The sequence below is a fragment of the Pholcus phalangioides genome, unplaced genomic scaffold, assembly GCF_987345545.1.
Source record: "Pholcus phalangioides strain wild (caught in Gottingen) unplaced genomic scaffold, Ppha-v1.0 ptg000011l_1, whole genome shotgun sequence".
Lineage (NCBI taxonomy): Eukaryota > Metazoa > Arthropoda > Arachnida > Araneae > Pholcidae > Pholcus > Pholcus phalangioides.
Genome location: NW_028301604.1, coordinates 62,881,318 through 62,895,325, shown reverse-complemented (window position 1 = coordinate 62,895,325; position 14,008 = coordinate 62,881,318). Strand labels below are relative to the sequence as shown.

At 35.0% G+C, this 14,008-nt stretch overlaps 1 protein-coding gene across 1 annotated transcript in view; it reads right to left on the bottom strand.

Moving 5' to 3' along the window:
- LOC149080685 (uncharacterized) overlaps nt 1-14,008 on the bottom strand; it is a 195,542-nt gene that overhangs the window by 39,584 nt on the left and 141,950 nt on the right. The window contains exons 12-13 of the mRNA XM_089239898.1: nt 10,509-10,713; nt 6,795-7,022 (exon numbers count right to left, since the gene is read on the bottom strand). Coding sequence (XP_089096024.1) covers nt 6,795-7,022; nt 10,509-10,713 — 433 coding nt within the window. The remainder of the gene's footprint in view (nt 1-6,794; nt 7,023-10,508; nt 10,714-14,008) is intronic.

Here is a 14,008-nt window from a genome sequence, read left to right as displayed (position 1 = left end):
TCATTCAAAAATAGGGTAAAACGAAGATTTTGGCAAAAAAAAAGTCACCCAGGTTTATATAGACTTGTAACAAAAACAGGCTGATCAGTGTTCAGTATTTAGCATCTTAATAAGGCCTTTAACGCAAAAGAAACCACACCATATACTTCTTCACCATAAATAAAGTGCATCCCATCCTCCTTGAGTGGAAGAAAGCAGAAATGAATGGAATTTCCATGGTGTTGTATTTCTCCGGTGCATGGTAAGGAAAGGAGCAGGTGGATGTATGCATCTTGATCGGTTGGAAGGAGGATTTGTACAATATTTGGTACAGTTAGTTTACTTGTGTTTTTGGTCTTTGAAGCCTTTGATCAAAAGCCTTTTAGTCTTTAAATGAGTGCATGATGATGGCGAACCGTGACAGCAAAAAAAAGGAAAGGCGAAGAAAAAGTGAGATTTTTCCATGAAAAGCGGTCATCCCTTTAATTTTTTCGTTGAACACATGGGCGGAGACACCGGGGGGGGGGGGGGAGCATTTCCCCCAGCATCAAAGGTGGAGTCGACTGATCTAATGTATATATGTATATATGAATTGGCATCATCATCATCATGCCCCCTCCCAGACTTCCAAGTCAATCTCCGCTTATGGTCGAACACAAGGTTAAAGCAGTTTGTAATGAGAGTGTAGCTATGATGAAAAAACACAATATTAAGAGAAATTACGATACCAAGCATAGTGCAAAGTATTCTGGATTTGGAGGGGCATTTTCGAAGTGAAAAAGTTAATAAACTGAAATCAACGCTGAACTGTCAACAGTCATTATTCTTTGAAAGATATGAACAGTCTGAAAATTGTGTTCATGTTGGTTATATAACAGCAGAAAAGCCACTGGAACCTAGAAGGCTTAGGCCACGGGCCCTCACCTCCCAAAGCAACTTTCTGAGGTTGCAGAGTCCCTTAATAATTCACGAATATTCAATTCAATCCCAACCTGCATATGCTCTTGTGTGGGCCGTATATATGGACGTTTAACAACCCTAGACCCTCTTCCCCATTTTCTTCATATCAGAGCTCCTATGAGGAAACATTCTTTCCAATACAAGTTCCACAAACTCGACCATGCACTATGCAAATGAAGCTGGGTCCAGACCACTCAAAAACCTGTTTTTAGCCCACAGTGTGGAGCATTTTTGCCTGTTTGGGCATCCAGAGCGGTGGGTTTGGACCTACGTTTGCCGATTGCCTTCAGCACACATACAAAATAGATTGGCTCCGAGTACGTTTTCTCTCGAACTCTCTCACATGCGTATATGAATTTATTGTTGTGGTAAAGATCGATGCAATTTAAAAAATAATAATAAAAATAAGTAAAACACTGCAAGAAATTCAATGACACGATTTTTTAAAAAACCGATTTCTATAGTATTGAGTGTGTCCTGTAGCTCCGTAGTTTATTGCGGCCGTCAGTAGCAATTAGTAACTCTGATCATAGAATATTGAAGAAAAAACCTCAATTTTTTTTTATAGCACTATTTCAGTGTCCTATAAGATTGACACAAGCCAAAGCAAAATGACAGAAATGACTTGGTAACAAAAACAATTTTTGGCCAAAACAGTATACTAGTGTCCGCAGATAATTCTACCCTCTCTCTCTCCACACAATATATGTTACATTCTTTTTTTTCTAGGAGTCTTCTAAAATAAAGTGTGTAAACACTCTTCCTAAACACAGCAAATTATGAAGACATGTAAGTTTTTTAAGAATGACGCTCCTTCACAAACACTTCCACTGTGACAAATGTGTAAATTACAGGGTCCAATGCAAATAAGTCCAAGTGAACCGGATGGTTTTACTGCAGTGTCCATATTTTTTCAAAGGAATTTGTTCAATTACTATTCAATGCCAGTTTCATAGTTTTTGACAAATGAAGCATCTTTATTTCTAGCTCTTTGCAGAGTTTTATAAACATTGTTTATGCCTAAGCATGTTCTAACGATAAAGAAGACAACTGAATGTTATTGGGCAGCAGCAGAGTTCCAAAACCTAGAATAGGCCAATGTATCAAACTGCTTTGTTACATAAATTATTGTTTCACTTATACACAAAATGCGTGCACCATAATTTTGAATGATGAATATTAACAGGCCTAGAAGTAAAAATTAGAAAAAGAAGTCGGAAAAATAGGAACACCATTGACAAAAAATAGGAGGAAAAAATATAATTCCTAAATTATCGTGGCATTTAGAAATGGTGTGTCATTCAGAAACATACCATAAATATTTAAATTATAGCATTATTTATTAATATTTCAAAAAACTTACGTTTTTTAACAAATTTAAAAATCTTTCATTTCCACAGAATGTGATATTGAAAACAATGTATACTAGCAAAACTAAAAAGAAATTCATCAAATTTTTATTGTTACTTGAAAAGTGCAATTAATTATCACGATCCATTCCCCCTCCCCGAGCTTTTCGGGAAAAAACCCTGTCTACGTACCATAGAAATGTAACACACGCATTCTCAACCCATTGCCCATGGGCCGAATGTGGCCTTGGAGTCACCTGATGTGGCCTATGACTTCAAACCTAATTTTGTAAAAATTAACTAAGTGGCCCATTTCCAGATCGTTTAAGAGAACCCCATAGTAGAGTGGGGTCATTCAAGTGCTCGTGTCACATTTCCAGCTCACTTAAATGGCCGCCATACTTACAGATCACCATAGCAGTTTCATATCACTCAAGTTACCCACACTGCTGTACCACTTCACTTAAGTGGCATGTGCATAGCTGCCAACTTTGGAGAATGAGAATTCAGGAGGTTTGCGAGCGGATCCAAATTCTGTATAAAAATAAATGTAAAAGGGATCTTTTAAAACATTTTAGGAATTTTTCATTAGTAGAAGGAAAATTTTAGGGATATTTTTCCGTTGCAAAAACCGTGACACCACCGTTCAAGTCATCGCTAATCATAGTAGGTTAAAGCAGCAGCACCTAGAGATAGAAGGCCTGAAAGCAGGCTTCTTTCTCTTACCATTCGTCAAAACAAGATTATTACCTGTAGTTTTTACGTGAAAAAAAAAAATTTCTGTATAATTCAGAAGAAATGCAAATTGCCTTGCACGCGGCGAACTGTACCTAATGCGATAACAAAATTGAAATGTTTGGTATGCAAAACCGAGAAGTACAGCCTCCCCTTCCAAAACAGCATTTTTAAAAGCGAGTTAAATCTGCACCTCTTCCTCCTCATGAACATGGGAAGGATTTCGCACGCTGCTCGTGACGTCAGCAAGTAGTCTATTTTCCCTCAGAATATTGAAGGAAAAAAAATTCCTGCTCATGCTGGTATCATCGTTGTGCAGAAAAGAAGTGATCTGGCTCCGAATTGGTGATTTCTATGTCCCACATCCAATCAACATGCGGTATTTGTGAGCCAGCCAACCAGGCAGCTTCTACACCAAAAGAAGAAGAAATGGAATAGGATGCAGTGGTTCAAAATGTGGCAAACTTGCTACATAGTTTTAATGATGTCACAGATGAACTTGGCAACCCGTGCAGAAGTCTTCTATCTCTAGGAGGTGCTCGTTCAAGTCCTTGGGTTAAATTCAAAGGTCATTGGGCCTCTCAAAAATCAAATCTCGCAAACTAAAAAATCTCTGTTGAGCCCGGAACAGGACATATGCATAAAGCAGATACATGCGATCATGCCAAGTTTGGATTTCAAATTTTGTGTTTTCCCCAAAAAATGAAATATGTTTTTGTGATTCGACGAAATGAGACAATGTACACAACGCTTATGAAAAGTAGCAGGTTTTTTTTCTCGGGTAAATTCTTGTGGAATAGTTTTTTCCCAAAATGTAGGGATTTTTCACAATCACGGGTGAAATTCGGGAGATAAAAGAATTTTTCGGGAATCCGGGAGATAGAGTAGAAGTTCGGAAGCTTCCCGAAAAATCAGGGAGATTTGGCAGCTATGCCTGTGGCACATTCCTAGATCATTTGAGTGACCTGTGGCAGAGTTCCAGACCATTTGAGTGACCCGCTGCACATTTACAGGTCATTCAAGTGATCCACAGCACATTAGCAGATCAATAAATGTCTTAAGTGACCCGCAGTACTGTTCCAGATCACTCAATAAAGTGGCCTGTGACACATTTCGAAATCAATGAAATGGCCCACACTCTACTGAATGTTGAACACCCTTGATGTATCACCTCCTCTAAGGATGACCCCCAATTCACTAAAGTGGCACGTAGTTCAGTTGCAGATTACTTTAAAGCCCCATTCACATGGGAAATAGAAAAGCGGATTTAAAACCCACTTCAAAAATTTTCGCCAATGACTGCTCTTCATTTCCTTCCTTACGAAGGAAAAAAGTCGTCAAGCGGGTGTTATAGCACTCCCAATCCTACCGCAATATTTGCACATGTGAACGGAGGTGGAATTAAGTGGCTGGAGGTACATTTACAGATCATTCGAGTGGCCTGCAGCATGCTTCGAGATCACTTTAGTGGCTTGCAGCACACAGATCACCTAATGGTCAGTGATATATTAACAGATTACTTAAGTGGCAAAATCCATTTTTATAGATCATTTTAGTGGTGCTCGACACATTTTCAGACCACTCAAGTGGCTTGCTGCGTCTCCCCCCCCCCCTTGTAAAACCAGACATGGCCTGGGCTCTGTCCCATTAGGGATGAATGCTTGTTACGGGATCCCGAGAGAGAAACCCTAGTCTCTCCTGGAATCTCTGTGTGTTCGGACAGCCTGTCCCTCCCCTTCCCTTTTTTTGCGGCAAACGATCTGTGAAACATTCAATTTCCCCACTGGACTCAAGGCTTATGTTTAGCACTTTGCAGTGAAAAGATAGGCTTGTCATCGTCCCCAAATCCAGTGGAATTGAAAAAAAAAATTTTCTTTCAATAATGAGTTATGAATAAAACATGTCAAAAAGGGAAGGAGTGGGAAAGCAGTGATATTTTGTGGTTTCTCTCCATTTTCGAAGTGAGATGTTGGCTGTAAACAAAACAAGGGAGGGGTAAAAAAGGACAATTATGGCAGAAGTGGGAAAATAGGAGGATATTTGTAAAAAATAGAAAGAGTGGGAAAAATATGAACGCTGCGAGTCTTGCGTTAGTTAATGTACAATGAATAGTCTAAGACCATGAAGTAGTAAATGAAAATTTATTTTTTCCTCATTCAGACAGAATTTTTTAATGACTACTCTACTTTTTGAACCCTCAAACTAAGCAAAAGAAAAATTAATAAACCACAGGATCCACACACTTCTAAATAACCTGAAAAATGATGCAATTTCTGCTTTGGCAGAATCATTAATTGTGATCTACTACATTTGTATTATTTGGTAATATATCTTGATGATTCCCTCCTCAATTAAAAACAATTACACAGATTTCGTAGATAGAATTTGGTAGGAAAGTTAGACAAAACAGAAAAAAAGACATTTTGTCAAAAAGTAGAACAAGTAGGAGAACTGCACATACACCATCATGGGCATATATAATCCAAAAGTGTCCAACATCACCCTAAATCAGTGGTTCTTGACTAGGGGTGCGATTTTGGATTATTATGGATTTGTGGGAAGATGAGTTGAATTGCACAGTAAATAACATTCATTATTCAAAATTATGGTGCATATTTTGAGTATAGGTGAAACAGTTTTGATAACAAGCAGTTGGATACACAGGCCTACTCTAGGTTTTGTGACTCTGATGCTACCCAATAGCATTCAATTGTCTTCTGTATGGACATGCAGAAGTATAAATAATGTTTACAAAGCTCTGCAAAGAGCTAGAAATGAAAATGCTTCATTTATCAAAAGTGACACACTGGCTATGAACAGTAAAATTTAAACTAATCTTTTTAAAAAAAATATGTACAGCGAAGTAAAAAAATCTGGTTCATCTTGACTTATTTATAAATACAAGGCCACAAAAGACAAAATGCCAAAAGAGGTGGCTGAGAAAAATTACACCTTGTAATTTACAAATTTTACATCGTGCTTTTGAAAATGGTCTAAAGAAGCATCATTCTTAAAAAACTTGTCTTCATAATTTGCTGTGTATCATGGAAGCAGTGTTGCCAACAATCAAAAAATTTCCCAACTAGATTCTTCATCAAAAATAACTAGAAACTGGGCTTAAACAACCAGAATTAATTTCAGTCATTATTTATATGGCCATACGTTCTGTATTTCCCGGTACATTTCTTGCATTTCCACGTGATTCAATAACAGACTACTAGTACACAGGAAAAATTTTTGAAAAAGACTACCAAAACCAGAAAAACTATATGGGTATTTTTTCCAACTAAATGGCTGAAAAAAAAGATCAGATCTAGTTGGAAAATAACTAAGTTGGGAACACTGCATGGAAGAGAGTTGACAGACTGGACTTTGGAAGACTCCTAAATAAACAATGTAATATACAGGTATATTGTGAGAAGAGAGGAAAGAATTATCTGTGGTAACTAGTACACTGTTTGGGCCAAAATTTAGAAATAACTTTGTGGCAAAAACATTTAGCTTCTGCTGAAGTCACTTTTATAGAATTGTTATGAATATATAGAAAATTTGGAGTTGAGAAAAATCTTTCGTACTAAAATAGTATTGAAGGTTTCTGAAGCCATGTGAAAATTGCATCTTATACAGATAATCAACTTATCAGAATTACTTATTGAGGCATATGTATGTTTTAGAACTTGTTTTGTTGGAAAATTCACAGTACAAACAAATTATGGTTCTGCATTAAAAACAAACTATTATAAAACTGTCAATCAATTTTAAACAACTTACAGCAATTTCAGATGAATTATCTTTTTTAACGACTGGAAAAAATCTTGGACCATCAAGATGAGTTTTTGAACTTTTAAGGACCTTTGATTTGTAATAATCACTTTTGTTTGGAATGTCTGTGCCAATGCTGGGTCCAGATATAGCTGTTGAACATACTGGTGGTTTTGGTGCTGATTTTTGCTTCAAACTTTGCTCTTGGGAAGTACAGCTTTTCAGTTCTTCTTGTGACTTGAATGAAAGAACAATAACACTGATGAATGAAAGGCATTGAATAACAATAAAAACCATTGAGATAAATGTTCATTTGTTTGCAGTACCTAGGAGTTAGGATAGTGCTTAGTTAAAAGCTCGTAATTTTTAAAATGTTTCATGAATATTTAGAAGGATGCTTGTTAGATTTTTATTCATTACAGTGGCATCTTAACCTATGGGAGTCTCCACTTGTAAGTAATCCAAGTTATGAGTACAAAATATTAGCAAAAAAATTCAATAATTTGATATTCTACCAATACGCAAGAAATGAAAAAGTTCGGGTTTCTTTTGAAGAGTCAAAGATGTCAAAATTGTTGTACTTATCTTACTCACATAAAACATACTACCACCACTAAACCACACATGCACCTCGTCCACATTCCTCTGTGGAATTTCCAACGAAATGGTACATGTTGGAATGTACATGTATTGCATTATGTCAGAGATGCCACTGGTGAACTATAGAGTGTCAAATACCTGGAATTTTGGAAAAAGGTGCATAAAAATTTGGTTCATGCATCCCACAGGACAAATTCTTCCCTAGTTCCTATTAGGAAAAAATACAAAGAGAGAAATCTCCCCAACATTTTCTTTTTCCCTTCAGCTTTCTACTGTCACGTGACCTCTAAAAGTAGTTTTAATACCTTGAAGTACAAATGAAGTTTGTACTGTACTGATATACCCCACGTGATATAAAAGCTGAAATATCCAGTTGCATCCCTAAATGAGGGGCTGTATACCAAATTTTTCTGACATTTTTTCCTCCTGTGGGTTATATATCGGAAATTACAGTATTTTTTCAGCTATCTACCACCACTCAGAGACAGCACCTATATGAAATAAATTCCCCTTATTCTACGGGATTGCACATACAAATTTTCTGAAAAATTATGAAGGATTGGAACACCTTTTTCAAATTGTAAAAAATTTCCCAGAGATCATTGGAGGATAAAAAAAACGAAATCTGTAAAAACTCTATTTTGAATATACAGTTTTGTCATCTACTTGCTATGCAGTTGTGACAGTTTCGCATCGCAAAAATCATGGGTGTATGCAGAATCGGCTCTTGGATGGGCACAAAAATTTCTTTAAAAAAAATTTGGATCACTAAAACTCAAAAATAATTTTTAATTAACAGGTAGTATACGAATGTTTTTCTGAATGTTTTAATTTTTCCACAAAAATATTAATTTTTTTAAAAAAAATTCTGATCTTCTTGGAGGACCGCGAATTTTGCCTTGGCAAAATGTGGGTTTGAAAATTTGGGAAAAGAAAATCATTTCACCAGACTTTATATGAATCAAAAAATAAGCATCAGAATCATTTGCTTCAAATTTAATTAGAAGATATTATTGAATCAGCTACGGTTTTCTGAAATGCGAAATTGATCAGAAGAGACTTTATAGATTTATTTATTAGTAAATATGTTGTATAATTTGCCTGACTTGATTATATTTGCTTTAGATTTATTATACAGTTGACACTGGTTTTTACGAACCCGTAGACTTGATAATTAGTTTGTAAAATTGAGTTTATAAAAGGGCAAGATGAAAAAATTGCAGGAAATAAAAAATGAGTTAGTTTCCACATTTATTGATAATTAAGAAACCATTTATTTTTGTTTGCTTCATCGCAAAATTTTGATAAATATAAAATTTCATGGAATTGATGCGAGACAAAATTTCGAGCGAATTCCGCTCCTCTGAAATATTTTTGGGATAGTGGAATGCCACTAGAATCACTTGACGCAGAAACAATCTTTTGCTGATCTTTGATTAGAGAACTTGATGTAGTTTTTGGAATCCATACATTTTGACAATCTGTCTTTATAAGAATTTGCAACATTTGAATTTCTTTCAAATTTTTTTTTTCATCTGAAGTCAAGTACAATTCTTTTCATTCTGTTGACATTGTCTACTTTTCTCTTTGCAAATCACAAACAGCAGTTGGCTGAAGTACATATAGATGGAATGGTTAATAACCTTATCAACAAGGTAATGCAACAGTTCTTTACTTTTTGTCACGCAGAGCTATTTTGAGTCAATAACTTCTATAACTAAGTCCCATAGGCTGCTTTTTTTCATTTATTCATAAAATTTACTGATTTATTTTATTTTCCTGGAGCATTCATGGAGCCCTTAGAGTTCCGCAGAGCAAAAATTGAGAGCCCTTCAGCTAATATACCATACCATTTCTCAAACCACCAGTTCAACCAATCATAATGCACAAAGAGTGAATTGGGTTGTAAATGTAGCTTCTTTTTATGGCCACCCCCACCAACAATCGAACCCTCTTCTGGCACGTGTTTGCAAAACACCTGCATGTTGGTCACGATAAATAGGTATATAAAAAAAAAACTCTATACCCCTTCCACTATTTTCTCTTAAGATACGTAGAATGTCTGAATTGAAGTTTACTTTTTACTACAGTACAATGAATTCAGAGGCAGCTAGAAGAATAAAATAATTGGAAATAAAATAGCAAAAGAAAAACAAAGTTTGTAAAATAGAGAGTTATAGAAATAAAGAGTTCGTAAAAAATAGAGTGAATTCAAACCTTTAGCTCTATGGCATGCTGTTCTGGACAGTTCGTAAAAAAAGCATGTGTCTGTAAATTGGAGGATTGTAAAATCGAGGATCAATTGTATATATTGAATTATCAGTGTTTATGGGTTATTTTGAAAACTTTCTCCACCAGTAGACAATGAAAGTAAAAGAACCTAATTATAAGCTGGTAAATTAACCTTTTTTAATGAACCTTTGGATTGAACATGTTTTTAGAAATGATTATTTGTTTGATTCATAGGGATACCAGTAAATGGTGTGGTGGAGGGGCACACTTCAATTTTTTTTTTCAAGAGGGACCCACTTTCACTCAGAAATGTCTCAGATTTTGCCATAACCTGGATTCCAGGACCCAATAAATTTGAGTAGAGTAGTATCTCTGGGTGTTGTTTTTTGTTAATATTCTGAGACCTGGATATAAATTGTTTGACTATTTTTTGTCAAGGTGAATAAAAAAAAATTGGCATGTGTCTGTTCAGAATTTTTTTATGAATAAATGTTCTTTAATGAACCTATTTAGTGGAATTTTCGCTTAAACTATGTAGAACTCTAATTAGATGTTAGAAAACCCATTTTGGGAAAGAAAAATTTCAGACACAAGAAATACATGTGTATAGCTAAAACACAAGGCTTTGAACCTGAAGACCTAAACGTTCAAAAATGTTATTTTAATCATATAACTTCACAAAAATCTAACAAAACTAGCTCAGAAATTACTGTATTTGCACTATTTATGTAGTCACTGACCTTATAAACCCACTATCAGCCTGCATATATCTATGAATATGCACATGTAAAAAAATATTTTGGCTGTTTTGGATATAGAAAGACTTTACTGCTGTGTAAAAGTAATGAAAAGCTGTAGATATATGCTTAATTCAAATAAATTAATACATACTGGCTTCCTTCTTTTCCACAAATCCTGTTCATAGCAATACAAGCCATCATCAATCATATTTGCAATATCTTTAGTTAGTTTGGCTTGATTTAATTTATCACTAGTTTCACCATCACTTTCACATTTCCTTGAAGGAGATGCCTGAGAGACAATGATAATCTTGTTCACTTCATGATCACTGAATTCGTAATCTGAATCATCAGACCTAAAGAAATGCATACAATAATGACAATTAATGTTAAACAACCAACAAAATTTATATTTCTCGCAAATCATTGTTTGAATATTAAATACCTTTTCCCGAAATAAACTCATTTTCAAATACTTTTTTCCCAGCATATGCCTTTTCTTTCCCGTCATTCTATTCTCATGAGTCTAAATCACCTTAATCATTTAGTTGGTAATGAAAAAATTGCCATTTTGGTTTCCTTGCTCATTATAAGGGTTGGTAAAAAACTTTTTTTTTTGTTTGGTTTAAATAGCATGTACAATGAAACTTCCGTAGGTGGCCACCTCTATTTCCCCGGCCAACTTCCATTTGCAGCCAACAAAATAAAAAAAAAATCACCCCTATTCTGCAGCCATCTTCTGCATGCTGTCAGGGGCCAACCTGTCTATGGGCCACTTCCTTATAGGCAAGAGTTTAAAAAAAAGTTGTTTTATCAGGTTGGAAACACTTGTAAATAGGATGGCAAAGGCTAATGCTATATGGTTGCTGCTAGCTGATAAGACACTTTTGCTCCCGGGATGACGAGGTAAACCAGACAAATAACCTATGGTCTTTACTGAATAGGTGAAGGATGTGGAAGTTTTGGCTTTGCAGATACTTTCTCCCTAGTATGCAGAGATTCAGAACAACAATGAGAGCGTGAAACAAATGTGAGGAACATGTACAGTATTCGCTATAAGAAAAGAACAGATCCTGGATCGATCAACTGCTTTGACAAGGGGACACCAGTATTGATTGGTAAGGTTCTAGGTTATGCAGACGTGCCAACTTTTGGAATTTAGAAATACAGAGATTCTCCCGAAAGAGGGGTACCCCCTCCGGCACTCATAGACTCGATCAAAAAAAATTAAAAAAATTTTTATCAATCAAGAAAAAGTTCCATTCTGCCCCCACCCCCAAGGCAGGTTCTGCATTGCCCCTGAGAAGAATATAATTCTATGTCAGTCTTTTCATGCAGAATAGAGAAATCACATCTACATACAGTTCATAAAACATAAGTGTTTCCTTTCGTGGATGCTATCAGTGATTGATAATCTTGGATTTAATGAACTCTTGAAAGCTTTATATTTAGCTTTATATAGTTTTATTTTCTTTCTGAAGACATATTTAATCGGAGGAAACAATTTTAAAAACTTTAAAATACAAAGCTGCTGACAAAAAAACTCGTGCTTACCGCATGGCTGTTAATGGAATACAATAATGATTATACAGGAATTTCGGAAACCAAGGGCTTACCCCTGATAAATTATTGCCAATAACCGCTACGTAAACTAAGTCACATCTTTGCCAGTTGCTTAAATGCTGTCGCCAAGACTGTTTTTTACGGCTGCTCAATGGAAATGATCATGGCTGTCCTCTATGGGTGTTTTCCCTAACGATGACAGCAATCATTGACATCTCGACGTGAAAGCTTGCGTAAAATCTAATTTTCTGCCAAAATCCAGAGAAATTTTAACAAATCCGGAGAGCAGGAGAAAGGATGAAAAATCTGGAGTCTCCCACCCAAATCTGGAGAGTTGGCAGGTCTGGTTATGGTGTTGCAGGGAGTTTTTTCTCTAATAGGGTTATGAATAAATGGAATTTTACCTTCGGGGGCATGAATTCAAACACAATTGACATGTTTAAAAATAAATATGATAAACATATTGGGATAAATCGAGAAGCTATCTATATTTAGATGAAACAACCATAATTTATTATGGGCAGTATATTTATATTTTATCATAATTATTGGTTTTTTTACTGCTCTTGATGAATTTTTGATTTAGTTTAGATATATATTTGACATCCACATATTTTTATATATACAGTCAAACCTCGTTAATGAGTCACTCTTGGAAGAGCAAAAATATGACTTGATAAGCGGAGTGACTCGTTAAACGGAGTAAGCCATAGCTGTGCCAATTCCTACCTGAAGATAATTGGGACTTCCAAAAAGTGATCTGGTAAGTGGAGTGACGTGTTAACAGGATGACGCACTAACGAGGTTTGACTGTATATATATAGGCTTCTTTTTTCACCTACCTCATTAGCCATTTTGTCTGTTGTGGCATTTGTATTTGTAATAAGGATTAAGGAATTGATTGGATTATCTGGTATTTGAAATTCTGCATAAAATACAAAATACAGTGAAACCTCAATATACATCATGATACCAGACAAAGAAAAAATATCTTTGTAAAGGAATTATATCATCATATCGAGAGGCAATATTATCATGAGTGAAATTTATGCTGATGTTGGCAACTTCTCTTAATCAACATTTTTAGTATCACCAGAAGATATGCTTTCAGGTATTTATTTGTTACAAAATGTTTATTGATTAGCTGATAAAATAAATTCAGTTACATATGGGTATTGCTCCTGTGAAGAGGTTTATCTTAATAGACTTCCGTGTATTATACAAAAAGCAGTGATACCGAACACTTTTGGTGATGTCCAATACCGATATTATTCTATGTCCTCAGAACTGAAACATGTGAAATTAATTTAAAAATATACTGAAGGATATTTTGAGCAAAAAATAAATGAAAACAATAAATGGTGTAGTGGTTTCAAAATGCTCCCAAAAAATATTGTTATAGAGGGTTTTATCACAGTAAAGAATATCGTTGTATTGAGACAATTTTAACATTACAGGCTGATAGATTATTCCAAACAAGATTTGAAAAATACCATTTTTTTGTGATTTATATTGAGTATTGTTATAGCGAAGTTTCACTATATATATAGCTGTTTTTCGGGCATTATAAATAAACTAAACACTGGATTTTTTTTTTGTGACATTGAAAACTGTTATTTTACACGCCCCCTGTGAAATGTGTTTCTCCCTGTTACACAATTCCTCTTCGGCGGTAACCTCTACAGACAGCCACATTTTTGCGGAACGTCGAGTGGCCGTCTTAGAGGATTTTCACTGTTTTAAATGAAATTCCTAATAATTAAAAAAAATTTATTAATGTAATCAAAACCATTACCATATTAATTAATCCGTGAATATTTCAAGTTTTAATAAGAAAGCAACTTTTGCAATTCAATTATAACTTAACTCTAGAAATTATCTTAGAGTTTGAAAATTCTAATTATTAATCATATAAGAGATGTGTTTTTCACAGTTGCTTTCAATATACTTAATTAGGAAGCTGATTAATAAGGTGGGGTAATGGTGAAAGTATAAAAAAATTATTAAATATTAAGCCTGGTGGTGATATATCTGTACCTCAGAACCATATTATTTTAAGTCCATTTCAGTCAATTTTGAGATATTTTT